At 43.5% G+C, this 14,784-nt stretch overlaps 1 protein-coding gene across 1 annotated transcript in view; it reads right to left on the reverse strand.

The window, feature by feature from the left end:
- LOC117249606 (uncharacterized) overlaps positions 1–13,042 on the reverse strand; it is an 85,255-nt gene extending 72,213 nt beyond the window's left edge. The window contains exons 1-2 of the mRNA XM_033615346.2: positions 12,737–13,042; positions 7,433–7,498 (exon numbers count right to left, since the gene is read on the reverse strand). Coding sequence (XP_033471237.2) covers positions 7,433–7,498; positions 12,737–12,904 — 234 coding nt within the window. The 5' untranslated portion in view covers positions 12,905–13,042. The remainder of the gene's footprint in view (positions 1–7,432; positions 7,499–12,736) is intronic.
- Between the last annotated feature and the right edge of the window lie 1,742 nt (positions 13,043–14,784).

Raw genomic sequence — 14,784 nt, forward strand, 5'->3', positions numbered from 1 at the left:
GGACTGTTGGAATAGCGAGGCAAAGCTCTGCTCCTGACCGTAGGAGGAGCCACTACTGTCTGGTCGAAGACAAAGATACTGGATTACTACAAGATGGCCCACCCACAATATACTCCCATTGTATGAAATGGTTTACATTTCCGGTATCCTAAGGAGGCGTTGTCCCCCGTACCCTAGTCTGAGTGGGCAGAAGTTCGCTGCATAGATCAGCCTCTCATTGGGCGGAACGAGCCACCCGCTGAAGTCCCGCCATACCACCTCCAGTTGCAGTTTTCAACACGTCCTTTACTAACTTTTGCGGTGTTTGATCTTGCGGGGATGTAGCCATTTTTCTGCCATGGTTTGCATCCTGTAGGTGATATTTTTGTGGCCGTGTTACACCAAAACCTGTTTCCCCCCGGCAATATTTTTGCAAGCATGAAAAAAATATTTTTTCCAGCGGATGTCTTAGTTACAACATGATTGAGTTAACTGGAGTAGTTTCATGTCGTATCCGACAACGGGAGGCTTTTAACAGATGACGTCCTGATGTTAGCTTTGCTGCTGCTGTTAGCTGTCCCTGTCAGCTGCAGCCACTGATGCTTTCTAGATATTGTGATTTCCCAAAACTGAATAAATATCACACATAGCAACACAAAACTGCTTTGCTAGCTCAATCATGTTGTAACTAAGATATCCGCTGGAAATTTTTTTTTTTTAATCCAGTGTCTTGAGTGAAACTGCACTGATTTCAGCACCAGAGAGGAGATACCTGTTGCCAGATCTCGCGAGAGTGTGTTGTTGAGACAGAGACAGGTCTTGAACAAAGTAAATTTTATCTGTTACCCCTCCATTTTCCACGTCCACGTCTAGGAGCAGGGTGTCCTGACTCTTGTTGGGATAGAAGGGTAAGGACAAGTGTTTCGGCTACACCGCCCTCCAAACGGAGTTTTTTATGAGGCACACTCCAAACCGAGTGTTACGAAAAATCATCATCAGGATGACTGCACAGGCAACCAAAGTAACAAATGTATTTCCTTCATTAATGAAAATTTAAAAATTCCTATAACATTCGTATTATGTTAGTTTAACGTGGTTTCAATTTATTATGGCCCTTTTCTTTATAACAAGCATAACAAAAAACATCACTAGCTGATGTTTCAGTAGCTAACTAGCTAGCTAACGTTTGCTGATTTATGCATGACACTATCACATTTTGACATATTTCCATGTCGCATTTCCCCCTTTGATGGCGTAGGGTCTGCACTTGTTACCACTCCTCTAATATCAGAGCAGACTGCCACAGTCACAGCACAGGTTGCTAACGTTAGCCTACAGAGCACCGCTAATGATGAAGCAGTGTTCTTTTTTAGTAGATGACTTGTTTGATTGATTGAAAGCGTGAAATTCAAGTTACGAATGAATCGCGAGCGTCAGTGCTTTTCGATCTTCATGAGAATATTGCCAGAGTCAGGTCTGCTTACGTATCAGGGTCTTCAAGGGTTGCTTCATTTCACAGGGGAATATTTCAACCGCTACCCCTACCCTGGAGGGGCAAGGTGGCACTTGGAAAACGAGGGGTAGGACCTTAAATACCACTGAATTTATAGCATTTGAATATTTGTAAATTTAAAATCGATCCAAGACAAAAAGTTGAATCAAATGTTGAGAGTTGTAACTGTATGTTGACCCTTCAGCTCCAATCTGATGTTTACAGAATCTTAAAATAACCATTCAGTGACAAAACTGCTGCACTACTCATAACTGGAACATGTCACAGAGGAAAGCATTTCCATCACACACAGTAGGTAATAGTGTGGTTTCTGTCCACACCCATATCACTCGTGTGGGCTCCTTTGGGGCCCTGCAGGCCCCCAGGAAACAGGCTGACCTCCTGGCGTCAGGCAACCCACACGCTGTCCTCACACAGCCAGAACTGGCTAATGTCATTACGGGCCTGTTTGTGGTCAACGGCTCCCTGATTGAGATGTACAAGAAGCGCTGCTCGATGAATGTAGGAAGTCTATTAGTTAGTCAGAGTCCCAGATGGCCTACAGAGGACAGACTTGCGTGTGCTCCTTAACCCCCCCTCACCTCTAAACACACACACACACACATACACACGAGCATACATAACACACATGCACGCACACACACACACACTTAATTACACTGCCTCCGAGTGAACCCTCTGACAGGCGGACGACTACGAGCAAAGACAGAAGTGTGTCTATGTCCCAGTGTCTGCAGGAACAGAGAATTCTTCACAGAGCTGATGCACAAGAAAGCCAGGCTTAGACCCTAACAAGGTTAAACCCCTGAAAAAGAGTGACTTTTTAAATCATGGAGATTTGTGTTTCTGCGGGGTGTAATTAGCTTTGCTGCGGGGGAGGAGGGAGGGTGGATGAAGGGTCGGGATGCTGGCGAGGGGGCCGGCGAGAGGCGAAGCGGGGGACGATGACAGTGGGGCGCATTGTGGAGTCCGGCGGATTCAGGGGAGTAAATCTGATTATCAGCTCGTGTCAGAAGCCAGGCTCAGATACAGCTTAGCATTCAGAGCAACTTTCTACTTTCGATGGTTAGACAATGACCCCCCTTTGCAGGCCCACGCAACCCCAGAGGGCCCGGCAACTCTTCCCCTGAAGCCCCCACATCCTGAAACAACACAACACAGCACAGGACAGGACTCCAATACAGCATGACATACAGTGGTGGAAGAAGTATTCAACTTTATACACAAACATCTGTGTACAGGTGTTGGGGAGTACTACCACTACTACCACTACTACTACTACATGTGTGATATTGCATAAACACATCGTGGCTCCAGAGGGAGCTGTGCAAGTGGAGTTCAACTTTAATGTTTTTTTCACTTGCCTTGTCGGGCAAGGGGTCAGAAATCTACTTGCTCAGAGTGCCCCTACACAAACTGTTTTATTTACTAGCAGTTATCGAACAAAGACGAAAGTTAATTGTCATGAAAAACAACCGTTTTATCTGCCTTCCTCTCAAACTTGCAGCATACACATAGTTGGAGTTTTGCACACATCCTTGCCAACAACGCCACCTAACTCAACTCCTGATTCCAGGATAATGGAAACGCTCGCTGTCACTTCAGCTCATAAACCTTGTCTTTACCTGCTTTCCTTTTCCCCGCATGTGCCAAGTACCGTGCATGTGCAACTTTTAACAGTAATGAGAAGGAGGTTACTAGATGGCTCACTCCAGAAAAAAACTGTGTATTTAATTCTTTTTTACCGCATGCTGGATCAGGCGAGTGAGCTGCTGGATTTACTAGCCAGACATGGCATTTTACTTGCCTCTGGTGATCCTTACTGTTGAGCCCTGACGAGTGATATTTGGGTGTAAAGGTTTTTAAAAAATCTGGGGGTGTGGAGTTAGAAAGAAGGAGGTTTAGCAGACCTGTGATTGAAGCTAACAGATTAAGACTACATTAGCTGTGATGACACACACCCTTTGGCATTGTGGGTAATGTAGGCACCAGGTTTTGACAAGAACGCATTAAATAAACTAGAGGGATACTCACAGAGTGCAGACCTCAGCCAAGGCCAAATGCCCTCACTGGCAATGTTAACAACAGTGACTAATAATTCATGTATCTGCTCCAAAATTGAATGGGTTTTCCCAGGCTGCAACTTTCGGAGCTGAAAAATGAAGCCATCATGGAAGTGCAAAAAAAACTGCAGTTCTTCAAGTGGCCACTTGAGGCTGGCTCCAGAAGCGAGTCAATCTCCAAAGAGCCCCATGTTAAAATGCACAACTTGTAGCAGAAATAAACATGTTTACAGCCTGGTACGAAAACAGTTTCTCTAAGGTCTCTATAGCTAATTTCCCCGTTCATGACCACTGTGCCGGGGTGAATTTTTATATACCTCACCTCTTTAAATGTTATTAAAGGTTAAAGTTATGCATAATTAAGGGCGCGGCCGCTTTGAGTGACAGGTGGGTGCCATCCTTTGACAAGTTGCTAGCATGGCGACAATCTTGGTTAGGTAACCTACCCACTAGATTCACAGAATGTAGATGTAGCTAAAGCTGTAGCTATTGCTATTTCAGTGTGTTTTCAGGTCATGAGAGTAAATCATAATGTTTTGGTCACCTAAAAAAGGTGTTTGGTTGTACCAAAAGACCTTCTAAGAAGTAAGATGTCTTTTTTTCGCTGGCAAAAATTAGCATTAGCATAAGCACAGTTGACCATAGCTATAAATGCACCATGCTAAGCAAGCTAGCAGCTACGTTAGGGTTAGCTCCACCCCTCTAGAAGACAGGAAGTACTTTGCTGAAATTGGTAACTGTGTCTCAGACCACATGGCCTTGACCTGTGGGGTGCCCCAAGGGTCAATCCTGGGACCCCTTCTGTTCAATCTCTACATGCTGCCTTTAGGCCAGTTAATACAAAGTAATAATGTGTCCTACCATAATTATGCAGACAACACTCAGATCTATGTCTCACTGACAGCAGGTGAATATGGACCAGTGGATTCACTCTGTCACTGCATCCAACAGGTCAGTGTGTGGATGCAAAACAACTTTCTCCAGCTAAAGTCAGACAAGACTGAAGTCATCATATTTGGTCCACAGAAACAAAGAGAAAGTGTCAGCAGTCACCTCCAGTCTCTCTCTCTCTAAAACCTACAAATCAGGTTAGAAATCTCGGGGTAATAATGGACTCAGACTTGAACTTTAACAGCCACATCAAATCAATAACATCAGCAGCTTTTTACCATCTAAAAAACATTGCCAAAATCAAAGGTATAGTGTCTAAACCTGACTTGGAGAGACTGATCCATGCATTTGTCTCTAGTAGGTTAGACTACTGTAACGGTCTGCTCACTGGCCTCTCCAAACGGGCCGTAAGACAGCTGCAGTACATCCAGAATGCTGCTGCTCGGGTCCTGACCTGAAGTACGAGCACATTAGTCCTGTGCTCAGGTCTCTACACTGGTTTCCTGTGGCTCAGAGAATAGACTTTAAAGCAGCTCTGCTTGTGTACAAGTCTCTCCACGGCCTAGCGCCAAAGTACATCTCTGACATGTTAGTGCCATATGAACCATCTTGGACTCTGAGGACCTCAGGGACTGGCCTCGTGCTGGTGCCCAGAGTCAGGACTAAACATGGGGAATCAGGATTCCAGTTTTATGCAGCTAAAATCTGGAACAGTCTTTCTGAAGATGTGAGACAGGCCTCTACACTGACAATGTTCAAATCTAGGCTCAAAACAGCTCTATTTCACTGTGCATATGACTGAAAGGATCTTATCTGCACTCTTCTCTTTTAAAGTTCATTTTATAATGATTATTTATGTTTTTATTTTGTATTGTGATTTTAATGCATTTTCTTGTTCTGTAAAGCACTTTGAATTACATTGTGTATAAATTGTGCTCTACAAATAAACTTGCCTTGCTTTGCCTTGCCCTCTGATCCAAATATGGTCACTTCTGTGTCTAAGAATCCAACATAGCGACGACCAAAATGCCACGTTCAAGGCTTTAAAATGTGAGTCAACAATCCCATGGGTGACAGCACAGTGGCTATGTCCTTTATTTTAAACAATCTCTCATTCTTCCTTGGCTCATGCTTCACTTTTCCACTAAGTTTCATAAAAACTGAGCAAGTAGTTTTCCTGTAAGCTGACAGACAGGCAAATAAACCTAACTGAAAACATAACCTCCTTTGCGAAGGGCTCTGGTTCTCTTGCATCAACTTTGATCCTTTTCTTTTTAAAACTGTCCATCGTGAGTCCAACAATACTATGTGCCAGATACATCCGTGGTTTCTTGCAGTAACTTACATAAATGGCTGGTGTAGATAATTAACAGTTGAGTATGTGCAATGCTATATCAGGGGAGCACTCTTACAGGACCGTACCAGTGGTTTTGCATGATTGACCTGTGTTTAAAAGTCTGATTAATGTCTGCTGTGTATCGTCAAACGGTTTTCAGACTAGTAAAAAGTGTGGAGAGTGATGAGGCTTCACTCAGTATTTAAAAAAACAACTGAAACCATAAAACCTTGGCTGAACTCCTTGTGCAAAAAAACCCACATATATTAAGTTTTAAATTGGAGCTGTGCAGCCCTGTTGGCTTGTTTGGGCACCTGTGCATTCTGACCTGGACTGTCCCATTGCAGCTCGTGTCCCGGGTAACAGTACAGGAGCTGTGACGCCTATATAAAGCAGACTGCTGGGTCAACAGCCTCTTGTCGGCTGTCTGCCTGTTTAGACAGGGACACGCTTGTTGTAAAAGTTGTATTCGCTGTATGACAGGAGCAGTTTCACCATCACAATGCCCTGGTGATTTATTAGATATAGCGGCAGCAGTGGAGACATGGAGAATGGCAGAGGGTGATGCCAGGCCTGATGAAGTGGCTGAATGCAGAAGTGCTGAAGGCAGTCGAGGATGTAAATGAGGCTGTAAGGACCAGCAAGCGTCTTTGTCTGCCGACTTTACTTGTTTGTTTAACCAGAGGCCAAGACAGGAAGCCAGCCCACACAACTCTGCTGTCCCCATGGCAACCCCACTGTTAATTGTGGCACATCCACTCCCAGACTCTTTTCAGCCAAGGGGAGAGGTGGGGACTTTTGAGTGTCGGAGGAGAGACAGACGAAGTGTGTGTGTGTGTGTGTGTGTGTGTGTGTGTGTTTCTTTTTACTTGCTAGAGTAAAGGGAAGAATATTTGGTTAGATTTTGGAATCTTGGCTGAATTCGAACTTTAAAAATGCTCCATCACTGAATATAAGTTTAATCATTAATCACTGTGTGTGTCACCAAAGATAAAAGCCGAACCTTTCAAATGTGAAGATTTGCTGCTCTTTCTGTTTTATTATTGTATATTGAATATCATTGGGTCAGACAGACAAATCAAGCACTTTACCATGGCACCCTGGGCTTTTAAAAACTGTAATTTTAATAGGCATTTTTGACTTTTAGATGAGTAGAAGGGCCCACACACACCACTTGTTTTGTCTCCTTTGTGGTGCTGAGAACAATTCCCACTTCCAGTTCCAAAAAGATAAGTCAGTTCCTGGATGCACTTATCACCTCTGCACTGACTGCCATCTTATCAGCCGTTAACGATGACTGGGTGGTCAGTCTCAGATATAGCCGAAACTGTACACGCACCACACAGTGGTTCACGCCATCACTGCTCTCGTTCTCAGGTCGTCAAATACCGATGCTTTGTCACTTCCCCTTGTTAGCTACATTGCAGACCATCTCAGTGACTATTTCTAAAAAGCAACTAGTGACGAATTTAGTGACTTATTCAAACCATCAGGAAAAATAAGTTGTTTTCTCTGATTCTTCTTTTCTGACAAACCAATGTTTTAATATGGTTTTGTCGTCGTTAAATATGGCTGGCTTTTACTTTAATTCATAAAGACTCTTGGGACATGTGAGGAGAAACACAGTCCATATAGTATTAAGGCACTCACACTGTAGTGGCAGAGTCCCCGATCCCACAAGATGGCCTTGCTGACAAATGACACATAAACAGGGCTCTGCAAGAAAAGGAGATAAAGAAAAGAAGCCATTAAAAATTAATTAAAGAAGACACTGGTACATACTGAAATTTAAAAACAGATTTATCAGGGTCAGATTGAGATTGATCACTCAGAAGAGTTTAGAAATGAGCTGAATTCAGTCTCTCTGCAGGCTGGGAACAATGACTGAAGCCTGTCACAACAGATAGAAAACCACACAGTGAGAGGGCTCCCCACAGACATTTAAACCCCCACCAGTGCATTAATAACACCTCCATCTTGCTCATTGAGTTGCAGTGAAACTCTTCCAGTGGTTTGAGCCCCTACAGCAGAAGACTCAATGATGGAGTCTGCTCTCCCACGCAGCCACTCTCCGACATCTGCTCCGTTAACAAAAACGTCTGGTGCTTAACTCTCCCCTTTCTTTCTAACATGTCGCTGCCTCAGGACAGTATGGTGGTTTTATGGTGAGGGTGCATCAGTTTGACCCGTGGAGCAGGGGGCGCTGTGTTAACTCATCAATCACCGGAGACACATCACAAGCCGATGCCCAGCAGTCAGCAGAGCGGCTCATCCATCTCTCTTTGCGGCTCCTGGCAGCTCCCACAAGCACTGAGTCAGCTCCAGAGCCGGTCCACTCCAGGGAGCAAGAGAGCAGATCCTCCCAGAACTCACCCCTCATTCATGGGCTGTAACCCCAGACCAGAGTGGGTTGACAGGGGCCAAGAGGGGCTCCCAGGGTGGGAGGACAATGGAGCTTGATGTGTGTATACATGTGTGCGTTTCCCTTTCCTTTGGAGTGCGCTGGTGTGGAGCTCTCTGCCAGCTTGTGCCAGACACTCAAACCCATTCAGTGCCACCATGAGAGGCTAGAGGGCAGCGTCAGGTCTGGCCGTCTCACCGCCTTTGTCTAGTGGCTTCATTTAGACCATACCTGTTGTATTTAACAAAGCCCATCACATATGATTATGCACATTATGCGAGAAATACCTCGCAAGCTCTCCATGCTTAATAGAAGCCTTAATTGCAGCCGAATAATGAACAACGACCAATTTCCCAGTGAATCACGGGTGCTTGCCGCCCAATGACCTTGTTGTTACTAATTATATGCTGAATGTGAAATCAAGTACATTTTGAGACAGTAAAGGATGAAGTAGCTGGGGGTTGGCCCGGGACGACAATGTGGAGAAATTATGTGAACTGAAACAGAAAAGAAGGCAGAGGAAAGAGGCCAAAATTCAAATGAATATAGAAATAAACAAGAAAAAATTGTGGAAATTCTACATTGTTACCCTGTCACAAAGACCAACCATCAAATCTTGCATGTGCAGGTGCTGAACAACAACCACCAAGGAGTAATACATTAATATACTGTCGGGATGTAGCCTTCGAGCCCAAACATCAGGGATTAATAATATAAATTTTTTTTTTTGATAAACAAAAGGAGTGTATGTTAAAGCGAATGGGATTTATTATCTTGTTAATGTTTTCTGGTATCCGATTGGGTATTGAGAACCGTGGAATTTCAATGGTATTGGTATCAACTACTAAATATCAGTTATCATGATGTGCCTAAGTACTGTTAGGAACTGCAACTCTGCTCCTGCAACTTTTATTTTAAAATTATACCAGTGACAGTGCTTTTGTTCTCTGGTGTACTGACATTGTGGAAAATGAGTATTGATACCAAAGCATTCAGAATGTATCTATAGATTAATACTTTTAAATGAAATAAATAATAATGCCATCCATTTGTAAAACCATGCCACAAAGCTAACAGAAGCTAAGCTAATCAAAGCTAGCCTCCTTCTGGCTTTGATGTCATCGTTTGACCCATCATCACAAATACAACACATAATCCCATATAGGGTTTGTCTAAAGTGATTGCTGCTCCTCTTTTCCTTGTTCAATTAAGATGATGAGATTAGGGAGATTCCTAGCAGATGGGATTTCCACTGTGCATGTGTCGACAACATGTACCCCCCCCCTTTTCCATGCAAACTCCACCTCAAGGTACTTCCTGTCAGATCCACTGAGCGCAGAGCGGCGTGGGCTGGCAGGACTCAAGCAGACAGGAAGTGCTGTGGTGCCGGCCTGAGCCAGCAGGGGGAAATATGGTCAAATGTGGTGGGCCTTATCAATAATGAGTAGGTGGAAGGGGCTAGATCAAATTACCAATTTAGAGCTAATCACCAAAGTGGTGACTGGTCTTTGCTTTATCTCCTCTCCCACTCTGCCTTCTCCTCTCTCTGGTGATTCCTGCCGCCATCTGTCCCGTCTTTCTCGGGGGAGCCTTTCCTTCTCTCCTGAGCACCACACGGGATGTTTTATTAATTCTGTTTCACCTGATTACACCCTGTCTGTGAGTCAGGGCACATTAATAGGCATTTAATCAACGTTTAATTAAGGGAGCAGGCACTGAACAGAGAGCCACAGATCAGAGCTGCATCCTGGTGAGGTCAGCACCAAGGACACACTAACACACATTTTATAGACATATGTTGAAATAAACAAGCTGCTGTTACCGCGGCGGCACCGCACTTAAAACCTGCACATAACACTGTAATGTAAAGGATTTTTAAAGCCTTTAAATGTTGAAATATATTCAACAAATGCCATTAAAATAAGGCTTCAAGGCCTTCTTACAAAGTTGAATCCAGTCTTAGTTACTCTTCTATTTTGTGCCGTTATCAACTTGAAGTTTGGAAAAAATGGAAACCAAAATCCACAAGCCTCTCCCCTATAAAATCAAATGTCTTCAACATGCATTAACTAATTTTGATAAGCAGAAACAAGTTGTGAACACAACATCATCTCCTTTAAAAGCTTAACTTTGGTGTTTTTTTCAACTGGACTCTGTTTTTTCCATGTTTTTGTGGCAAAGTAACTAATAAAGAAAACTAATTTTGAAACAGGTCCAGTACTGAGCAAGAGCACTGCACACAGCAGAGGCGAAACAGGTTGCACTGGATCCACTTGGGGCATTTGGCACTGTCAATTTATGTCCACTGAAAGTCCTTGTTTTTGCCACTGACAGGCTCAGATTGTTATTCTACGTGTCTGACAACATTATGGAAAGGATCCCTACAGAGATAGACCTTTCCATTAAAGAGCAGGATCCTTTTTAACCAGAAAAAGCAATGAAATCGTTAAGACCATACACACCAAACTGCAACTAACTAAACAGTAATTATAGTGTGTATAGAGGCAGCATTTTTTCACATCTAACTAGGTGATTTAAGGATTAATTTCAACCAAACTAGAGCTGGTGATTGTTGGAACAGTGGAAAGATGAACCAAGATGATTTTTGTGAGTTTTACTTTGTTTCTGTCGACTCTGAATGAAGTGTGTTTTGCGATGATAAAATGATATTTAAATGGAGTCTGGTGGGTTCGACGATAGCAATTTCGGATCTTATTCTTAAGCAAAAAGCTCTATCTCTGTAGGGATCCTTTCCGTAACGTCGTCAGACACTTATAATAATCTGAGCCTGTCAGAGGCCATAGCACATAAGATGACAGTGGTTACATTGCAGCCTGTTTTGTGGCAGTGCTCTCACCCAATACTAGAGCAATTTCAAAAACTGTTTTCTCCTTTAGTCATTTAGACCAAAATTAGCTTTTAAGTTGATGTGATGAACTTGTTAGCAAAGAGTTGTTTATTTACACATCTCGCAGTCATTACAAAACATCATTAATTTGGAGTCTTTTTACTGACCACTTGGTAAATGAGTCTAAGATTCACTTGCCTTTGGCCCTGTTTTTGGTCTCTACCACCTCCTGAGGGAAATATCTCTTTAGCTGCTAACAAGTAGCGTTAAATGACAATATGACAGCGCTGAAAGTAAACCAAACAATAACATTGCAGGCTGTTTCATTTCCTGAATACAGTTCCATTTTTACCCTTTGTTTTTACTTTGTATGATACCTGAACCTAAATCATAAGAAAGAAAGTAATTCGTAGGGGGTTTAACCGAATAACCAAATTCAGACTGGTGCTCTGAGACTAAATAACCTCCAAATTTACACAGGCCCCTTTTTAACAGTCTGTCCAAAGCGGGAATGCTGCGCTGTCTTCCCACCTCACCGTTCTGTATAAATCGTAGGAACACAGAATGGGGTAGCATTGTTGGTCTGCTGTTAAGCCAGCATTAGAGGTAATAACAGAGTCGAATCAACATCTGCTTAAAATGTGGAAAGCCATCGCACTAGACACTAATGCAGCTGTGTTACACGTTATGCCTCTTGCGCTTTCGGTTTTGCTAAAATCACACCCCGGGGCAGCATAATGTCAGCATAGTTTAGTCGAAAAAGCAAAGGCGGTGTAATGGTGGATCTTCATTTCAACAGTCTTGCAAAATCTCTGTTTAGAAAAGGCTACAGATCACTACACAAAAATCAGCTGCCGGATTTGTCGATAAACCAATGAACTTAGAGACAAAAGAGCTACAAAGATCCAAAAGCCCAGACAAAAACTTTAAAAGCACACCACAGGAACTCGACAATGCAGCGCAACACAACTGACGAGGGGATCCAGTTCACAAAACAATCGAGCAAACGTTCGAGCTATCAATGGCAAACAAAAGGCATGTGTGACCACCTCAGCATGGCTTTGGCCAGGTTAGAGGCAAAGACAGAATAGGAGAGCATGCAGATTGAGAGAGAGAGAAAGCCCGGGGTCAGCTATAATGAGCCGTGAATGTGAGCATCCGACCAATCCTGTTTAATGGGGTTCATCCTTGGAAAGGTTTCTGTCCTGCCTCGCACCGGTGTTTGTGTGTGTTCACGTTGGGGTTCGGGTCAGGGGGCTGCAAGGACTCTGTGACCCTGAAATGAGCTCCGGAGTCAGTGGGGAACCCCGCTGGCAGGACAGAGCTCCTTTTATGCTTTAATCTGCAAGCAAGGGGGATCAATATGGCAACTATTGGTGCCGGGATTGTGCGCAGGAGTAAGCGGTCCAGCCATTTTAGATGTCTCACAGGGGGTTGGCGCACCCTGACAAAAAGCACCACCAGTCACAATGACCTGTGGGACAGTGGCACACCAGCAGCTAACCTACTTAACATTCATTAGTGTCAGAGAGGTGGACAGATGCTCCGGGTCTTACGGATCTTCTCTCTCATGTTCTCTACATGGGGCTCATTCAGCAGCGTTTGACGTGTCTTTCATTTGGGATATTGGAGTTGTGGGCGGTGGCGGCAGCAGGCCGCTCAGCTGTGGATTTAGGAAGAGCTGGGTGGGCATGGATGGACTCACCCTGTGAGCGTGGTGTGCTGAGCGGGAGCCGTCAGGCAGCCAGGTGCTCCTGCTGACGGGATGCCTGGGCCGAGCCAGAAGCCTCCGGGGATGCTTGAAATCTTGATTTCTGGAAGGTTTGTTTTCCCAGTGTGGCTCTGGAGCTCCTCTCCTCTCGACAGCAGACATGTCAAGTGAGCCCTAATCTTTAAATTTACTCATCATCTTTGTAAAAATGTGAACATTTCACCACTGAAGTCCTTAAGTAACAAGAAAACACCGTCATTTCACCAAAGAAGTTGGTGAAAAAAGTACCTTCATGCTTTGTAGCGGACTGATTTAAGAATAGAGCAATGCCTCTCTGTGGGAGGTTAAAAAATGCTCTCTATTTAAATAGCTTATGGCTGTTAATAATTACCATCCTGCTAAACTAGTGCAACTCTCTCATGCATGTCGTTTCCTTGGCAAGTAAAGAGACAGAGCTTTGTCCCTTTTGAGTTTGCTACGAATTTGCAGGGAAATAATAAACTTAAACCCAGTGTCCCCTCCACATGCAACACAAAAACGAGGGCTACAATAAACCAAAGCTTTCAATTAAGAAGTGAACAGCACTGTAGCCCCACACAGTGACAGAGGCCAGAACAGAAATCAGGAGCAGCTGGACAGAGAGAGGGCTTTTCAGCCCGACTCCAGACACAACATGGATCAGGTTCTGGGCTGCTACACAGCAGCATAAATCTCCTGGCCTTAATTACATTACAGGGCATATAGTGGCAAGCTCTGTGGAAACAATGGACCCTATCAATTCCACAAATCAGAGCTCGGCAGAGTGTGTGTGTACTTCTGTGTGTGTGCATGTTCTGAACAGCCCTCTATCTGTGTCTCCAATCAAAGCTTATTATCGTGAGTGTGACTTGAGTTGGAGGTTCTTCATCTGAAGATTTGTGCTGCTAGAATGACCAAGTAAATACGCTCTGGGTGTAATATTAACAAGGGTTGTGGACAAGTGGGGAGTAGTCAGTGTGTTCCATGGTGACCAGACCAAACACTTATAGTGGAGACACAAGCAGCTACCCCCTCACAACCCATATCCCACTTCAGCTACAAGAAGAAATCTTTTAAGCTTATTTTAGTTTTGAAAGACATCTGTGTTCTGCTGAAGCTGCAGAAAGAAGAATCTGCTTTGTTTAATTTCTCTAAAACTGACAAATAAATAAAAAAGAAGAAGCATGAAAATACTCCAATCATAAAAGCACAACTTGTGACATGTACTAAAGCCTCTTGGGACCATCTGAGATCAACCTCTCCTTACATCTCCCTTCCTAAAGCACACTCTCTCAGAGGTCTCCCTCTGTTCGACCCTACGGGGGCTCTGCAGTTCTTTCTGGGTAATCTGGATGCCACAATACCAGTTGCTAAGACACTGCAGGAAAATGCATTGTGTGAGGGGAAGTAAGGTTGGACATCGCACTGGTTTTGTGGCATGGATGTCAATGCCTTTTTTTTTGTCTTTAATGAAGAGAACTTTTGGGTCGTCAGTACATCCTTGTTTCAAGATATTTTAATACAGATTTTATTGCATTGAATAATCAACACAGTGCAAACTGGTTGAGTTATGAATTGTCTTGTATTTGTGCTGTTTGATTCCTTACCGTTTAATCCTTTCTTCTGATTTTTCACTTGTTACTCATTTTGATTTAATTCTCAGTTGGTTACTTGTTATTTTAATGCATAATTAACATCTGGCTGGAGCTGAACATTAGCCACTTAGCTATCACTAGCACATTTACAATGGAGTTGATCCATGTGCATTTTCCCTATAGAGATAAAAACGAAAAAGCTCTTCAAATCATAATTTAATAATGCTGTAACTACTTTTTTGGCCTCTAGGTGGACAAAGGAAACAAGCAGTAAACATAAAAAGTGCTTGTAAACAGACGCCTATTAACACAGCAGATACAGAGCAAAACATTTGCATTACTTTGGTGTCGTTTGTGTCCACTACGGCTGTACCTGACTTAGGATAATGTCAGTCAAATTGTATTTGGTTGTTCAACACGAATATTCAA

Source organism: Epinephelus lanceolatus, chromosome 23 (assembly GCF_041903045.1).
Source record: "Epinephelus lanceolatus isolate andai-2023 chromosome 23, ASM4190304v1, whole genome shotgun sequence".
NCBI lineage: Eukaryota > Metazoa > Chordata > Actinopteri > Perciformes > Serranidae > Epinephelus > Epinephelus lanceolatus.